The sequence below is a fragment of the Schistocerca serialis genome, chromosome 3, assembly GCF_023864345.2.
Source record: "Schistocerca serialis cubense isolate TAMUIC-IGC-003099 chromosome 3, iqSchSeri2.2, whole genome shotgun sequence".
In the NCBI taxonomy this organism is placed as follows: domain Eukaryota; kingdom Metazoa; phylum Arthropoda; class Insecta; order Orthoptera; family Acrididae; genus Schistocerca; species Schistocerca serialis.
The window spans coordinates 841497278-841511318 of NC_064640.1; the positions used below are offsets into that span (position 1 = coordinate 841497278).

At 43.0% G+C, this 14041-nt stretch overlaps 1 protein-coding gene across 1 annotated transcript in view; it reads right to left on the reverse strand.

The window, feature by feature from the left end:
* The window catches only part of LOC126471255 (titin-like), a 164014-nt gene that overhangs the window by 130283 nt on the left and 19690 nt on the right, over nucleotides 1-14041 (reverse strand). The window contains exon 8 of the mRNA XM_050099374.1: nucleotides 6314-6601. Within this exon, the coding sequence (XP_049955331.1) occupies nucleotides 6314-6601 (288 nt within the window). The remainder of the gene's footprint in view (nucleotides 1-6313; nucleotides 6602-14041) is intronic.

Below are 14041 nucleotides of genomic sequence, written 5' to 3' on the forward strand. Positions count from 1 at the left end.
ACACGGCAGGTTCTTCTGTTATTTCTGTTACCTCTGGTTCGATAGAGAGATCGAGCTTCTCCTCTATACCAGGTCCTACATCAACTGATGGCACCGGCACTGTTTCACGCACATCCAGTTGCTCACTTACAGTAATTTCTTCAGTTGGAGAAACAATGTCTTTATCAGTTCTATCTGGAACAGCTAATGGAGCTAATCTTACAGAGCTTTCAGGCTCAGTTAGCATTACGGGTGACACTACCTCCATCACTATTTCTCTGAACTCTTCTTCAACTACCTGCTCTCTGATCATATCTATTACTACAGGTGCCATTATGTCTTTTACCACTGTGTCTCGTACATCTGACACAGCTGATTCTACAGAGATGTCTGCCTCATGGTCCTTAACGGGTAATGGCTCTGCTGAAGGTGATATTTTCAAGGTCTGCTCATCTATTATTGCACTATCAGGAGCTGCCTTTTCTTGTGGTACAATGTGTTCTTCAGCGACTTCTTCCAATTCTGTGACAGGAGTTTTGACTGAGACTATGGGCTCCCCCTTTAAGGCAGATAGTCCTTCTACTGTCTCTTCCAGTGTGACTTCTTCCTCCTCAAGCTCCAGTGTTACATCTACCTCTCTTACCATGGAAACAACTTCCTCCTTTATAATGTCCTGCACAACTGTAAATGCTTGCTCAATAGGGACCTCATATGCACCCTCAACAATAGTTTCCTCCTTTGTGTCTAATTCTTTGCCTCTATCAGCTGCCATATCCAATGTTGTGTCGACTGATATTACTTCAAGTGGGGATTTTACCTCACTTGCCACTATTGCTGGCACAGCTCCGTCAGCTACCTCAATAGACACCTCACATTTGTCTTCCTCAATAACAGCTTCCTCAACTATCGATTCTACCCTACTTCCATCCTCGTCCAATATCTGATCTAGAATTACATCTCTAACTGTGGAAATAACTTCATCTACAGTGATTTCCTGCAACTCTTTCACAGATGACACTATGGTAATTTCTTGCTCTGCCTCATCAACTGGTACTTTTACCACAGATGGTGCTTTTGTCTCATCCTCCTTGGCAGATATATCCCTAATAGGTGACACGGCAGGTTCTTCTGTTATTTCTGTTACCTCTGGTACGATAGAGAGATCGAGCTTCTCCTCTATACCAGGTCCTACATCAACTGATGGCACCAGCACTGTTTCACGCACATCCAGTTGCTCACTTACAGTAATTTCTTCAGTTGGAGAAACAATGTCTTTATCAGTTCTATCTGGAACATCTAATGGAGCTAATCTTACAGAGATTTCAGGCTCAGTTAGCAACGCGGGTGACACTACCTCCATCACTATTTCTCTGAACTCTTCTTGAACTACCTGCTCTCTGATGATATCTATTACTACAGGTGCCATTATGTCTTTTACCACTGTGTCTCGTACATCTGACACAGCTGATTCTACAGAGATGTCTGCCTCATGGTCCTTAACGGGTAATGGCTCTGCTGAAGGTGATATTTTCAAGGTCTGCTCATCTATTATTGCACTATCAGGAGCTGCCTTTTCTTGTGGTACAATGTGTTCTTCAGCGACTTCTTCCAATTCTGTGACAGGAGTTTTGACTGAGACTATGGGCTCCCCCTTTAAGGCAGATAGTCCTTCTACTGTCTCTTCCAGTGTGACTTCTTCCTCCTCAAGCTCCAGTGTTACATCTACCTCTTTTACCATGGAAACAACTTCCTCCTTTATAATGTCCTGCACAACTGTAAATGCTTGGTCAATAGGGACCTCATATGCACCCTCAACAATAGTTTCCTCCTTTGTGTCTAATTCTTTGCCTCTATCAGCTGCCATATCCAATGTTGTGTCGACTGATATTACTTCAAGTGGGGATTTTACCTCACTTGCCACTATTGCTGGCACAGCTCCGTCAGCTACCTCAATAGACACCTCAGATTTGTCTTCCTCAATAACAGCTTCCTCAACTATCGATACTACCCTACTTCCATCCTCGTCCAATATCTGATCTAGAATTACATCTCTAACTGTGGAAATAACTTCATCTACAGTGATTTCCTGCAACTCTTTCACAGATGACACTATGGTAATTTCTTGCTCTGCCTCATCAACTGGTACTTTTACCACAGATGGTGCTTTTGTCTCATCCTCCTTGGCAGATATATCCCTAATAGGTGACACGGCAGGTTCTTCTGTTATTTCTGTTACCTCTGGTACGATAGAGAGATCGAGCTTCTCCTCTATACCAGGTCCTACATCAACTGATGGCACCGGCACTGTTTCACGCACATCCAGTTGCTCACTTACAGTAATTTCTTCAGTTGGAGAAACAATGTCTTTATCAGTTCTATCTGGAACATCTAATGGAGCTAATCTTACAGAGATTTCAGGCTCAGTTAGCAACGCGGGTGACACTACCTCCATCACTATTTCTCTGAACTCTTCTTGAACTACCTGCTCTCTGATGATATCTATTACTACAGGTGCCATTATGTCTTTTACCACTGTGTCTCGTACATCTGACACAGCTGATTCTACAGAGATGTCTGCCTCATGGTCCTTAACGGGTAATGGCTCTGCTGAAGGTGATATTTTCAAGGTCTGCTCATCTATCATTGCACTATCAGGAGCTGCCTTTTCTTGTGGTACAATGTGTTCTTCAGTGACTTCTTCCAGTTCTGTCACAGGAGTTTTGAGTGAGACCATGGGCTCCTCCTTTAAGGCAGATAGTTCTTCAACTGTCTCTTCCAATGTGACTTCTTCCTCCTCAAGCTCCCGTGTTACGTCTACCTCTTTTACTATGGAAACAACTTCCTCCTTTTTAATGTCCTCCACAACTGTAAATACTTGCTCAATAGGGACCTCGTATGCACCCTCAACATTAGTTTCCTCTTTTGTGTCTAATTCTTTGTCTCTATCAGCTGCCATATCCAATGTTGTGTCGACTGATATTACTTCAAGTGGGGATTTTACCTCACTTGCCACTATTGCTGGCACAGCTCTGTCAGCTACCTCAATCGACACCTCAGATTTGTCTTCCTCAATAACAGCTTCCTCATCCAATGATTCTACCCTACTTCCATCCTCATCCAATATCTGATCTAGAACAACATCTCTCACTGTCGATATAACTTCACCTACAGTGATTTCCTGCAACTCTTTTACAGATGACACTTTGGTAATTTCTTGCTCTGCCTCAACAACTGGTACTTTTACCAGAGATGGTTCTTTTGTCACATCCCCCTTTGGAGGTATATCCCTAATAGGTGACACACCTGGTTCTTCTGTTATTTCTGGCATTTCTGTTACCTCTGGTTCAATAGAGAGATCGAGCTTGTCTTCTACACCAGGTCCTACATCAACTGATGACACCAGCACTGTTTCACGCACATCCAGTTGCTCACCTACAGTAATTTCTTCAGTTGGAGAAACAATGTCTTTATCAGTTCTATCTGGAACATCTAATGGAGCTAATCCTTCAGAGATTTCAGGCTCAGTTATAGAAGCAGGTGACACTACCTCCTTGTCTGTTTTTCTGATCTCTTCTTCAACTACCTGCTCCCTGACCATATCTATTACTACAGGTGGCACTCTGTCTTTTACCATTGTGTCTGGTACATCTGACACAGGTGATTCTACAGACATGTCTGCCTCATGGTCCTTAACGTGTAATGGCTCTGCTGAAGGTGACATTTTCGAGGTCTCCTCATCTATCTTTGCACTATCAGGAGCTGCCTTTACTCGTGGTACAATGTGTTCTTCAGTGACTTCATCCAATTCTGTGACAGGAGTTTTGAGTGAGACCATGGGCTCCTCCTTTAAAGCAGATAGTTCTTCTACTGCCTCTTCCAATGTGACATATTCCTCCTCAAGCTCCCGTGTTACGCCTACCTCTTTTACTAAGGAAACAAATTCCTCCTTTTTAATGTCCTGCACAACTGTAAATGCTTGATCAATAGGGACCTCATATGCACCCTCCACAATAGTTTCCTCCTTTGTGTCTAATTCTTTGTCTCTATCAACTGCCATGTCCAATGTTGTGTCGACTGATATTACTTCAAGTAGGGATTTTACCTCACTTGCCACTATTGCTGGCACAGCTCCGTCAGCTACCTCAATAGACGCCTCAGATTTGTCTTCCTCAATAACAGCTTCCTCAACTATCGATTCTACCCTACTTCCATCCTCATCCAATATCTGATCTAGAATTACATCTCTAACTGTGGAAATAACTTCATCTACAGTGATTTCCTGCAACTCTTTCACAGATGACACTATGGTAATTTCTTGCTCTGCCTCATCAACTGGTACTTTTACCACAAATGGTGCTTTTGTCTCATCCTCCTTGGCAGATATATCCCTAATAGGTGACACGCCAGGTTCTTCTGTTATTTCTGTTACCTCTGGTTCGATAGAGAGATCGAGCTTCTCCTCTATACCAGGTCCTACATCAACTGATGGCACCGGCACTGTTTCACGCACATCCAGTTGCTCACTTACAGTAATTTCTTCAGTTGGAGAAACAATGTCTTTATCAGTTCTATCTGGAACATCTAATGGGGCCAATCTTACAGAGATTTCAGGCTCAGTGAGCAACGTGGGTGACACTACCTCCATCACTGTTTCTCTGATCTCTTCTTCATCAACCTGCTCCCTGACCATATCTACTACTACAGGTGCCACTATGTCTTTTACCATTGCGTCTTGTACATCTGACACAGGTGACTCTACAGAAATGTCTGCCTCATGGTCCTTAACGGGTAATGGCTCTGCTGAATGTGATATTTTCAAGGTCTCATCTTCTGGCATTGCACTATCAGGAGCTGCCTTTTCTTGTGGTACAATGTATTCCTTAGTGACTTCTTCCAATTCTGTGACAGGAGTTTTGAGTGAGACCATGGGCTCCTCCTTTAAGGCAGATAGTTCTTCTACTGTCTCTTCCAATGTGACTTCTTCCTCATCAAGCTCCCGCGTTACGTCTACTTCTTTTACTATGGAAACAACTTCTTCCTCTTTAATGTCCTGCACAACTGTAAATGCTTGCTCAATAGGGACCTCGTATGCACCCTGAACAATAGTTTCCTCCTTTGTGTCTAATTCTTTGTCTCTATCAGCTGCCATATCCAATGTTGTGTCGACTGATATTACTTCAAGTGGGGATTTTACCTCACTTGCCACTATTGCTGGCACAGCTCTGTCAGCTACCTCAATAGACACCTCAGATTTGTCTTCCTCAATAACAGCTTCCTCATCCAATGATTCTACCCTACTTCCATCCTCATCCAATATCTGATCTAGAACTACATCTCTCACTGTCGATATAACTTCATCTACAGTGATTTCCTGCAACTCTTCTACAGATGACACTATGGTAATTTCTTGCTCTGCCTCAACAACTGGTACTGTTACCACAGATGGTGCTTTTGTCACATCCTCCTTGGGAGATATATCCCTAACAGGTGACACACCTGGTTCTTCAATTATTTCTGGCATTTCTTTTACCTCTGGTTCGATAGAGAGATCGAGCTTGTCTTCTACACCAGGTCCTACATCAACTGATGACACCAGCACTGTTTCACGCTCATCCAGTTGCTCACTTATAGTAATTTCTTCAGTTGGAGAAACAATGTCTTTATCAGTTCTATCTGGAACATCTAATGGAGCTAATCTTACAGAGATTTCAGGCTCAGTTAGCAACACAGGTGACACTACCTCCATCACTGTTTCTCTGATCTCTTCTTCAACAACCTGCTCCCTGACCATATCTATTACTACAGGTGCCACTATGTCTTTTACCATTGCGTCTTGTACATCAGACACAGGTGACTCTAGAGAAATGTCTGCCTCATGGTCCTTAACGGGTAATGGCTCTGCTGAAGGTGATATTTTCAAGGTCTCTTCATCTATCATTGCACTATCAGGAGCTGCCTTTTCTTGTGGTACAATGTGTTCTTCAGTGACTTCTTCCAATTCTGTGACAGGAGTTTTGACTGAGACCATGGGCTCCTCCTTTAAGGCAGATAGTTCTTCTAGTGTCTCTTCCAATGTGACTTCTTCCTCCTCAAGCTCTCGTGTTACGTCTACCTCTTTTACTATGGAAACAACTTCCTCCATTTTAATGTCCTGCACAACTGTAAATGCTTGCTCAATAGGGACCTCATATGCACCCTCAACAATAGTTTCCTCCTTTGTGTCTAATTCTTTGTCTGTATCAGCTGCGATATCCAATGTTGTGTCGACTGATATTACTTCAAGTGGGGATTTTACCTCACTTGCCATTATTGCTGGCACAGCTCTGTCAGCTACCTCAATAGACACCTCAGATTTGTCTTCCTCAATAACAGCTTCCTCATCCAATGATTCTACCCTACTTCCATCCTCATCCAATATCTGATCTAGAACCACATCTCTCACTGTCGATATAACTTCATCTGCAGTGATTTCCTGCAACTCTTTTACAGATGACACTATGGTAATTTCTTGCTCTGCCTCATCAACTGGTACTTTTACCACAGATGGTGCTTTTGTCTCATCCTCCTTGGCAGATATATCCCTCATACGTGACACACCAGGTTCTTCTGTTATTTCTGTTACCTCTGGTTCGATAGAGAGATCGAGCTTCTCTTCTGTACCAGGTCCAACATCAACTGATGGCACCGGTACTGTTTCACGCACACCCAGCTGCTCTGTTACAGTAATTTCTTCAGTTGGAGAAACAATGTCTTTATCAGTTCTATCTGGAACATCTAATGGAGCTAATCTTACAGAGATTTCAGGCTCAGTTAGCAACACAGGTGACTCTTCCTCCATCACTGTTTTTCTGATCTCTTCTTCAACAACCTGCTCCCTGACCATATCTATTACTACAGGTGCCACTATGTCTATTACCATTGCGTCGTGTACATCTGACACAGGTGATTCTACAGAGATATCTGCCTCATGGTCCTTAACGGGTAATGGCTCTGCTGAAGGTGACATTTTCGTCTCCTCATCTAACATTGCACTGTCAGGAGCTGCCTTTTCTTGTGGTACAATGTGTTCTTCAGTGACTTCTTCCAATTCTGTGACAGGAATTTTGACTGAGACCATGGGCTCCTCCTTTAAGGCAGATAGTTCTTCTACTGTCTCTTCCAATGTGACTTCTTCCTCCTCAAGCTTCTGTGTTACGTCTACCTCTTTAACTATGGAAACAACTTCCTCCTTTTTAATGTCCTGCACAACTGTAAATGCTTGCTCAATAGGGACCTGATATGTGCCCTCCACAATAGTTTCCTCCTTTGTGTCTAATTCTTTGTCTCTATCAGCTGCCATATCCAATGTTGTGTCGACTGATATTACTTCAAGTGGCGATTTTACCTCACTTGCCACTATTGCTGGCACGGCTCCGTCACCTACCTCAAGAGTCACCTCAGATTTGTCTTCCTCAATAACAGCTTCCTCATCTAACGATTCTACCCTACTTCGATCCTCATCCAATATCTGATCTACAACTACATCTCTCACTGTGGAAATAACTTCATCTACAGTGATTTCCTGCAACTCTTTTACAGATGACACTATGGTAATTTCTTGCTCTGCCTCAACGACTGGTACTTTTGCCACAGATGGTGCTAGTGTCACAATCTCCTTGGGAGATATATCCCTAATAGGTGACACGGCTGGTTCTTCTGTTATTTCTGGCATTTCTGTTACCTCTGGTTCGATAGAGACATCGAGTTTTCCTTCTGCACCAGGTCCTACACCAACTGATGGCACCGGCACTGTTTCACGCACATCCAGTTGCTCACTTATAGTAATTTCTTCAGTTGGAGAAACAATGTCTTTATCAGTTCTATCTGGAACATCTAATGGAGCTAATCTTACAGAGATGTCAGGCTCAGTTAGCAACACGGGAGACACTACCTTCATCACTATTTCTCTGAACTCTTCTTCAACGACCTGTTCTCTGACCATATCTATTACTGCAGGTGCCATTACGTCTTTTACCACTGTGTCTTGTACATCTGACACAGCTGATTCTACAGAGATGTCTGCCTCATGGTCCTTAACGTGTAATGGCTCCGCTGAGGGTGACATTTTCAAGGTCTCCTCACCTATCTTCGCACTGTCAGGAGCTGCCTTTTCTTGTGGTACAATGTGTTCTTCAGTGACTTCTTCCAATTCTGTGACAGGAGTTTTCAGTGAGACCACTGACTCCTCTTTTAAGGCAGATAGTTCTTCTACTGTCTCTTCCAATGTGACTTCTTCCTCCTCAAGCTCAGGTGTTACGTCTACCTCTTTTACTATGGAAACAACTTCCTCCTTTTTAATGTCCTGCACAACTGTAAATGCTTGCTCAATAGGGGCCTCATATGCACCCTCAACAATAGTTTCTTCCTTTATGTCTAATTCTTTGTCTCTATCAGCTGCCATATCCAATGTTTTGTCGACTGATATTACTTCAAGTGGGGATTTTACCTCACTTGCCACTATTGCTGGCACAGCCCTGTCAGCTACCTCCATAGACACCTCTGATTTGCCTTCCTCAATAAAAGCCTCCTCATCTAATGATACTATCCTACTTCCATCCTCATCCAATATTTGATCTAGAACTACATCTCTTACTGTGGAAATAACTTCATCTACAGTGATTTCCTGCAACTCTTTTACAGATGACACTATGGTAATTTCTTGCTCTGCCTCAACAGCTGGTAGTTTTATCACAGATGGTGCTTTTGTCACATCCTCCTTGGGAGATATATCCCTAACAAGTGACACACCTGGTTCTACTGTTATTTCTGGCATTTCTGTTACCTCTGGTTCGATAGAGAGATCGAGCTTGTCTTCTACACCAGGTCCTACAACAACTGATGACACCAGCACTGTTTCACGCACATCCAGTTGCTCACTTACAGTAATTTCGTCAGTTGGAGAAACAATGTCTTTATCAGTTCTATCTGGAACATCTAATGGAGCTAATCTTACAGAGATTTCAGGCTCAGTTAGCAACACAGGTGACTCTTCCTCCATCACTGTTTTTCTGATCTCTTCTTCAACAACCTCCTCCCTGACCATATCTATTACTACAGGTGCCACTATGTCTATTACCATTGCGTCGTGTACATCTGACACAGGTGATTCTACAGAGATATCTGCCTCATGGTCCTTAACGGGTAATGGCTCTGCTGAAGGTGATATTTTCAAGGTCTCCTCATCTATTATTGCACCATCAGGAGCTGCCTTTTCTCGTGGTACAATGTGTTCTTCAGTGACTTCTTCTAATTCTGTGACAGGAGTTTTGAGTGAGACCATGGGCTCCTCCTTTAAAGCAGATAGCTCTTCTGCTGTTTCTTCCAATGTGATTTCTTCCTCCACAAGCTCCCGTGTTACGTCTACCTCTTTAACTATGGAAACAACTTCCTCCTTTTTAATGTCCTGCACAACTGTAAATGCTTGCTCAATAGGGACCTCATATGCACCTTCAACAATAGTTTCCTCCTTTGTGTCTAATTCTTTGTCTCTATCAGCTGCCATATCCAATGTTGTGTCGACTGATATTACTTCAAGTGGGGATTTTACCTCACTTGCCACTATTGCTGGCACAGCTCTGTCAGCTACCTCAATAGACACCTCAGATTTGTCTTCCTCAATAACAGCTTCCTCATCCAATGCTTCTACCCTACTTTCATCCTCATCCAATATCTGATCTAGAACTACATCTCTCACTGTCGATATAACTTCATCTACAGTGATTTCCTGCAACTCTTTTACAGATGACACTATGGTAATTTGTTGTTCTGCCTCAACAACTGGTACTTTTACCACAGATGGTGCTTTTGTCACATCCTCCTTGGGAGATATATCCCTAACAGGTGACACACCTGGTTCTTCTGTTATTTCTGGCATTTGTGTTACCTCTGGTTCGATAGAGAGATCGAGCTTGTCTTCTACACCAGGTCCTACATCAACTGATGACACCAGCACTGTTTCACGCACATCCAGTTGCTCACTTACAGTAATTTCGTCAGTTGGAGAAACAATGTCTTTATCAGTTCTATCTGGAACATCTAATGGAGCTAATCTTACAGAGATTTCAGGCTCAGTTAGCAACACAGGTGACTCTTCCTCCATCACTGTTTTTCTGATCTCTTCTTCAACAACCTGCTCCCTGACCATATCTATTACTACCGGTGCCACTATGTCTATTACCATTGCGTCGTGTACATCTGACACAGGTGACTCTACAGAAATGTCTGCCTCATAGTCCTTAACGCGTAATGGCTCTGCTGAATGTGTTCTTTTCAAGGTCTCCTCATCTATCATTGCACTATCAGGAGCTGCCTTTTCTTGTGGTACAATGTGTTCTTCAGTGACTTCTTCCAATTCTGTGACAGGAGTTTTGACTGAGACCATGGGCTCCTCCTTTAAGGCAGATAGTTCTTCTAGTGTCTCTTCCAATGTGACTTCTTCCTCCTCAAGCTCTCGTGTTACGTCTACCTCTTTTACTATGGAAACAACTTCCTCCATTTTAATGTCCTGCACAACTGTAAATGCTTGCTCAATAGGGACCTCATATGCACCCTCAACAATAGTTTCCTCCTTTGTGTCTAATTCTTTGTCTGTATCAGCTGCGATATCCAATGTTGTGTCGACTGATATTACTTCAAGTGGGGATTTTACCTCACTTGCCACTATTGCTGGCACAGCTCTGTCAGCTACCTCAATAGACACCTCAGATTTGTCTTCCTCAATAACAGCTTCCTCATCCAATGATTCTACCGTACTTCCATCCTCATCCAATATCTGATCTAGAACTACATCTCTCACTGTCGATATAACTTCATCTGCAGTGATTTCCTGCAACTCTTTTACAGATGACACTATGGTAATTTCTTGCTCTGCCTCGTCAACTGGTACTTTTACCACAGATGGTGCTTTTGTCTCATCCTCCTTGGCAGATATATCCCTCATACGTGACACACCAGGTTCTTCTGTTATTTCTGTTACCTCTGGTTCGATAGAGAGATCGAGCTTCTCTTCTGTACCAGGTCCAACATCAACTGATGGCACCGGTACTGTTTCACGCACACCCAGCTGCTCTGTTACAGTAATTTCTTCAGTTGGAGAAACAATGTCTTTATCAGTTCTATCTGGAACATCTAATGGAGCTAATCTTACAGAGATTTCAGGCTCAGTTAGCAACACAGGTGACTCTTCCTCCATCACTGTTTTTCTGATCTCTTCTTCAACAACCTCCTCCCTGACCATATCTATTACTACAGGTGCCACTATGTCTATTACCATTGCGTCGTGTACATCTGACACAGGTGATTCTACAGAGATATCTGCCTCATGGTCCTTAACGGGTAATGGCTCTGCTGAAGGTGATATTTTCAAGGTCTCCTCATCTATTATTGCACCATCAGGAGCTGCCTTTTCTCGTGGTACAATGTGTTCTTCAGTGACTTCTTCTAATTCTGTGACAGGCGTTTTGAGTGAGACCATGGGCTCCTCCTTTAAAGCAGATAGCTCTTCTGCTGTTTCTTCCAATGTGACTTCTTCCTCCACAAGCTCCCGTGTTACGTCTACCTCTTTTACTATGGAAACAACTTCCTCCTTTTTAATGTCCTGCACAACTGTAAATGCTTGCTCAATAGGGACCTCATAGGCACCTTCAACAATAGTTTCCTCCTTTGTGTCTAATTCTTTGTCTGTATCAGCTGCCATATCCAATGTTGTGTCAACTGATATTACTTCAAGTGGGGATTTTACCTCACTTGCCACTATTGCTGGCACAGCTCTGTCAGCTACCTCCATAGACACCTCAGATTTGTCTTCCTCAATAACAGCTTCCTCATCAAATGATTCTACCCTACTTCCATCCTCATCCAATATCTGATCTAGAACTACATCTCTCACTGTCGATATAACTTCATCTACAGTGATTTCCTGCAACTCTTTTACAGATGACACTACGGTAATTTCTTTCTCTGCCTCAACAACTTGTTCTATTACCACAGATGGTGCTTTTGTCTCATCCTCTTTGACAGATATATCCCTAATAGGTGACACACCAGGTTCTTCTGTTATTTCTGTTACCTCTGGTTCGATAGAGAGATCGAGCGTCTCTTCTACACCAGGTCCTACATCAACTGATGGCACCGGCACTGTTTCACGCACATCCAGTTGCTCACTTATAGTAATTTCTTCAGTTGGAGAAACAATGTCTTTATCAGTTCTATCTGGAACATCTAATGGAGCTAATCTTACAGAGATTTCAGGCTCAGTTAGCAACACGGGAGACACTACCTCCATCACTATTTCTCTGAACTCTTCTTCAACGACCTGCTCTCTGACCATATCTATTACTGCAGGTGCCATTACGTCTTTTACCACTGTGTCTTGTACATCTGACACGGGTGATTCTACAAAGAAGTCTGCCTCATAGTCCTTAACGGGTAATGGCTCTGCTGAAGGTGACATTTTCAAGGTCTCCTCATCTAACATTGCACTGTCAGGAGCTGCCTTTTCTTGTGGTACAATGTGTTCTTCAGTGACTTCTTCCAATTCTGTGACAGGAGTTTTGACTGAGACCATGGGCTCCTCCTTTAAGGCAGATAGTTCTTCTACTGTCTCTTCCAATGTGACTTCTTCCTCCTCAAGCTTCTGTGTTACGTCTACCTCTTTAACTATGGAAACAACTTCCTCCTTTTTAATGTCCTGCACAACTGTAAATGCTTGCTCAATAGGGACCTGATATGTGCCCTCCACAATAGTTTCCTCCTTTGTGTCTAATTCTTTGTCTCTATCAGCTGCCATATCCAATGTTGTGTCAACTGATATTACTTCAAGTGGCGATTTTACCTCACTTGCCACTATTGCTGGCACGGCTCCGTCACCTACCTCAAGAGTCACCTCAGATTTGTCTTCCTCAATAACAGCTTCCTCATCTAACGATTCTACCCTACTTCGATCCTCATCCAATATCTGATCTACAACTACATCTCTCACTGTGGAAATAACTTCATCTACAGTGATTTCCTGCAACTCTTTTACAGATGACACTATGGTAATTTCTTGCTCTGCCTCAACGACTGGTACTTTTGCCACAGATGGTGCTAGTGTCACAATCTCCTTGGGAGATATATCCCTAATAGGTGACACGGCTGGTTCTTCTGTTATTTCTGGCATTTCTGTTACCTCTGGTTCGATAGAGACATCGAGTTTTCCTTCTGCACCAGGTCCTACATCAACTGATGGCACCGGCACTGTTTCACGCACATCCAGTTGCTCACTTATAGTAATTTCTTCAGTTGGAGAAACAATGTCTTTATCAGTTCTATCTGGAACATCTAATGGAGCTAATCTTACAGAGATTTCAGGCTCAGTTAGCAACACGGGAGACACTACCTTCATCACTATTTCTCTGAACTCTTCTTCAACGACCTGTTCTCTGACCATATCTATTACTGCAGGTGCCATTACGTCTTTTACCACTGTGTCTTGTACATCTGACACAGTTGATTCTACAGAGATGTCTGCCTCATGGTCCTTAACGTGTAATGGCTCTGCTGAGGGTGACATTTTCAAGGTCTCCTCACCTATCTTCGCACTGTCAGGAGCTGCCTTTTCTTGTGGTACAATGTGTTCTTCAGTGACTTCTTCCAATTCTGTGACAGGAGTTTTCAGTGAGACCACTGACTCCTCTTTTAAGGCAGATAGTTCTTCTACTGTCTCTTCCAATGTGACTTTTTCCTCCTCAAGCTCAGGTGTTACGTCTACCTCTTTTACTATGGAAACAACTTCCTCCTTTTTAATGTCCTGCACAACTGTAAATGCTTGCTCAATAGGGGCCTCATATGCACCCTCAACAATAGTTTCTTCCTTTATGTCTAATTCTTTGTCTCTATCAGCTGCTATATCCAATGTTTTGTCGACTGATATTACTTCAAGTGGGGATTTTACCTCACTTGCCACTATTGCTGGCACAGCCCTGTCAGCTACCTCCATAGACACCTCTGATTTGCCTTCCTCAATAAAAGCCTCCTCATCAAA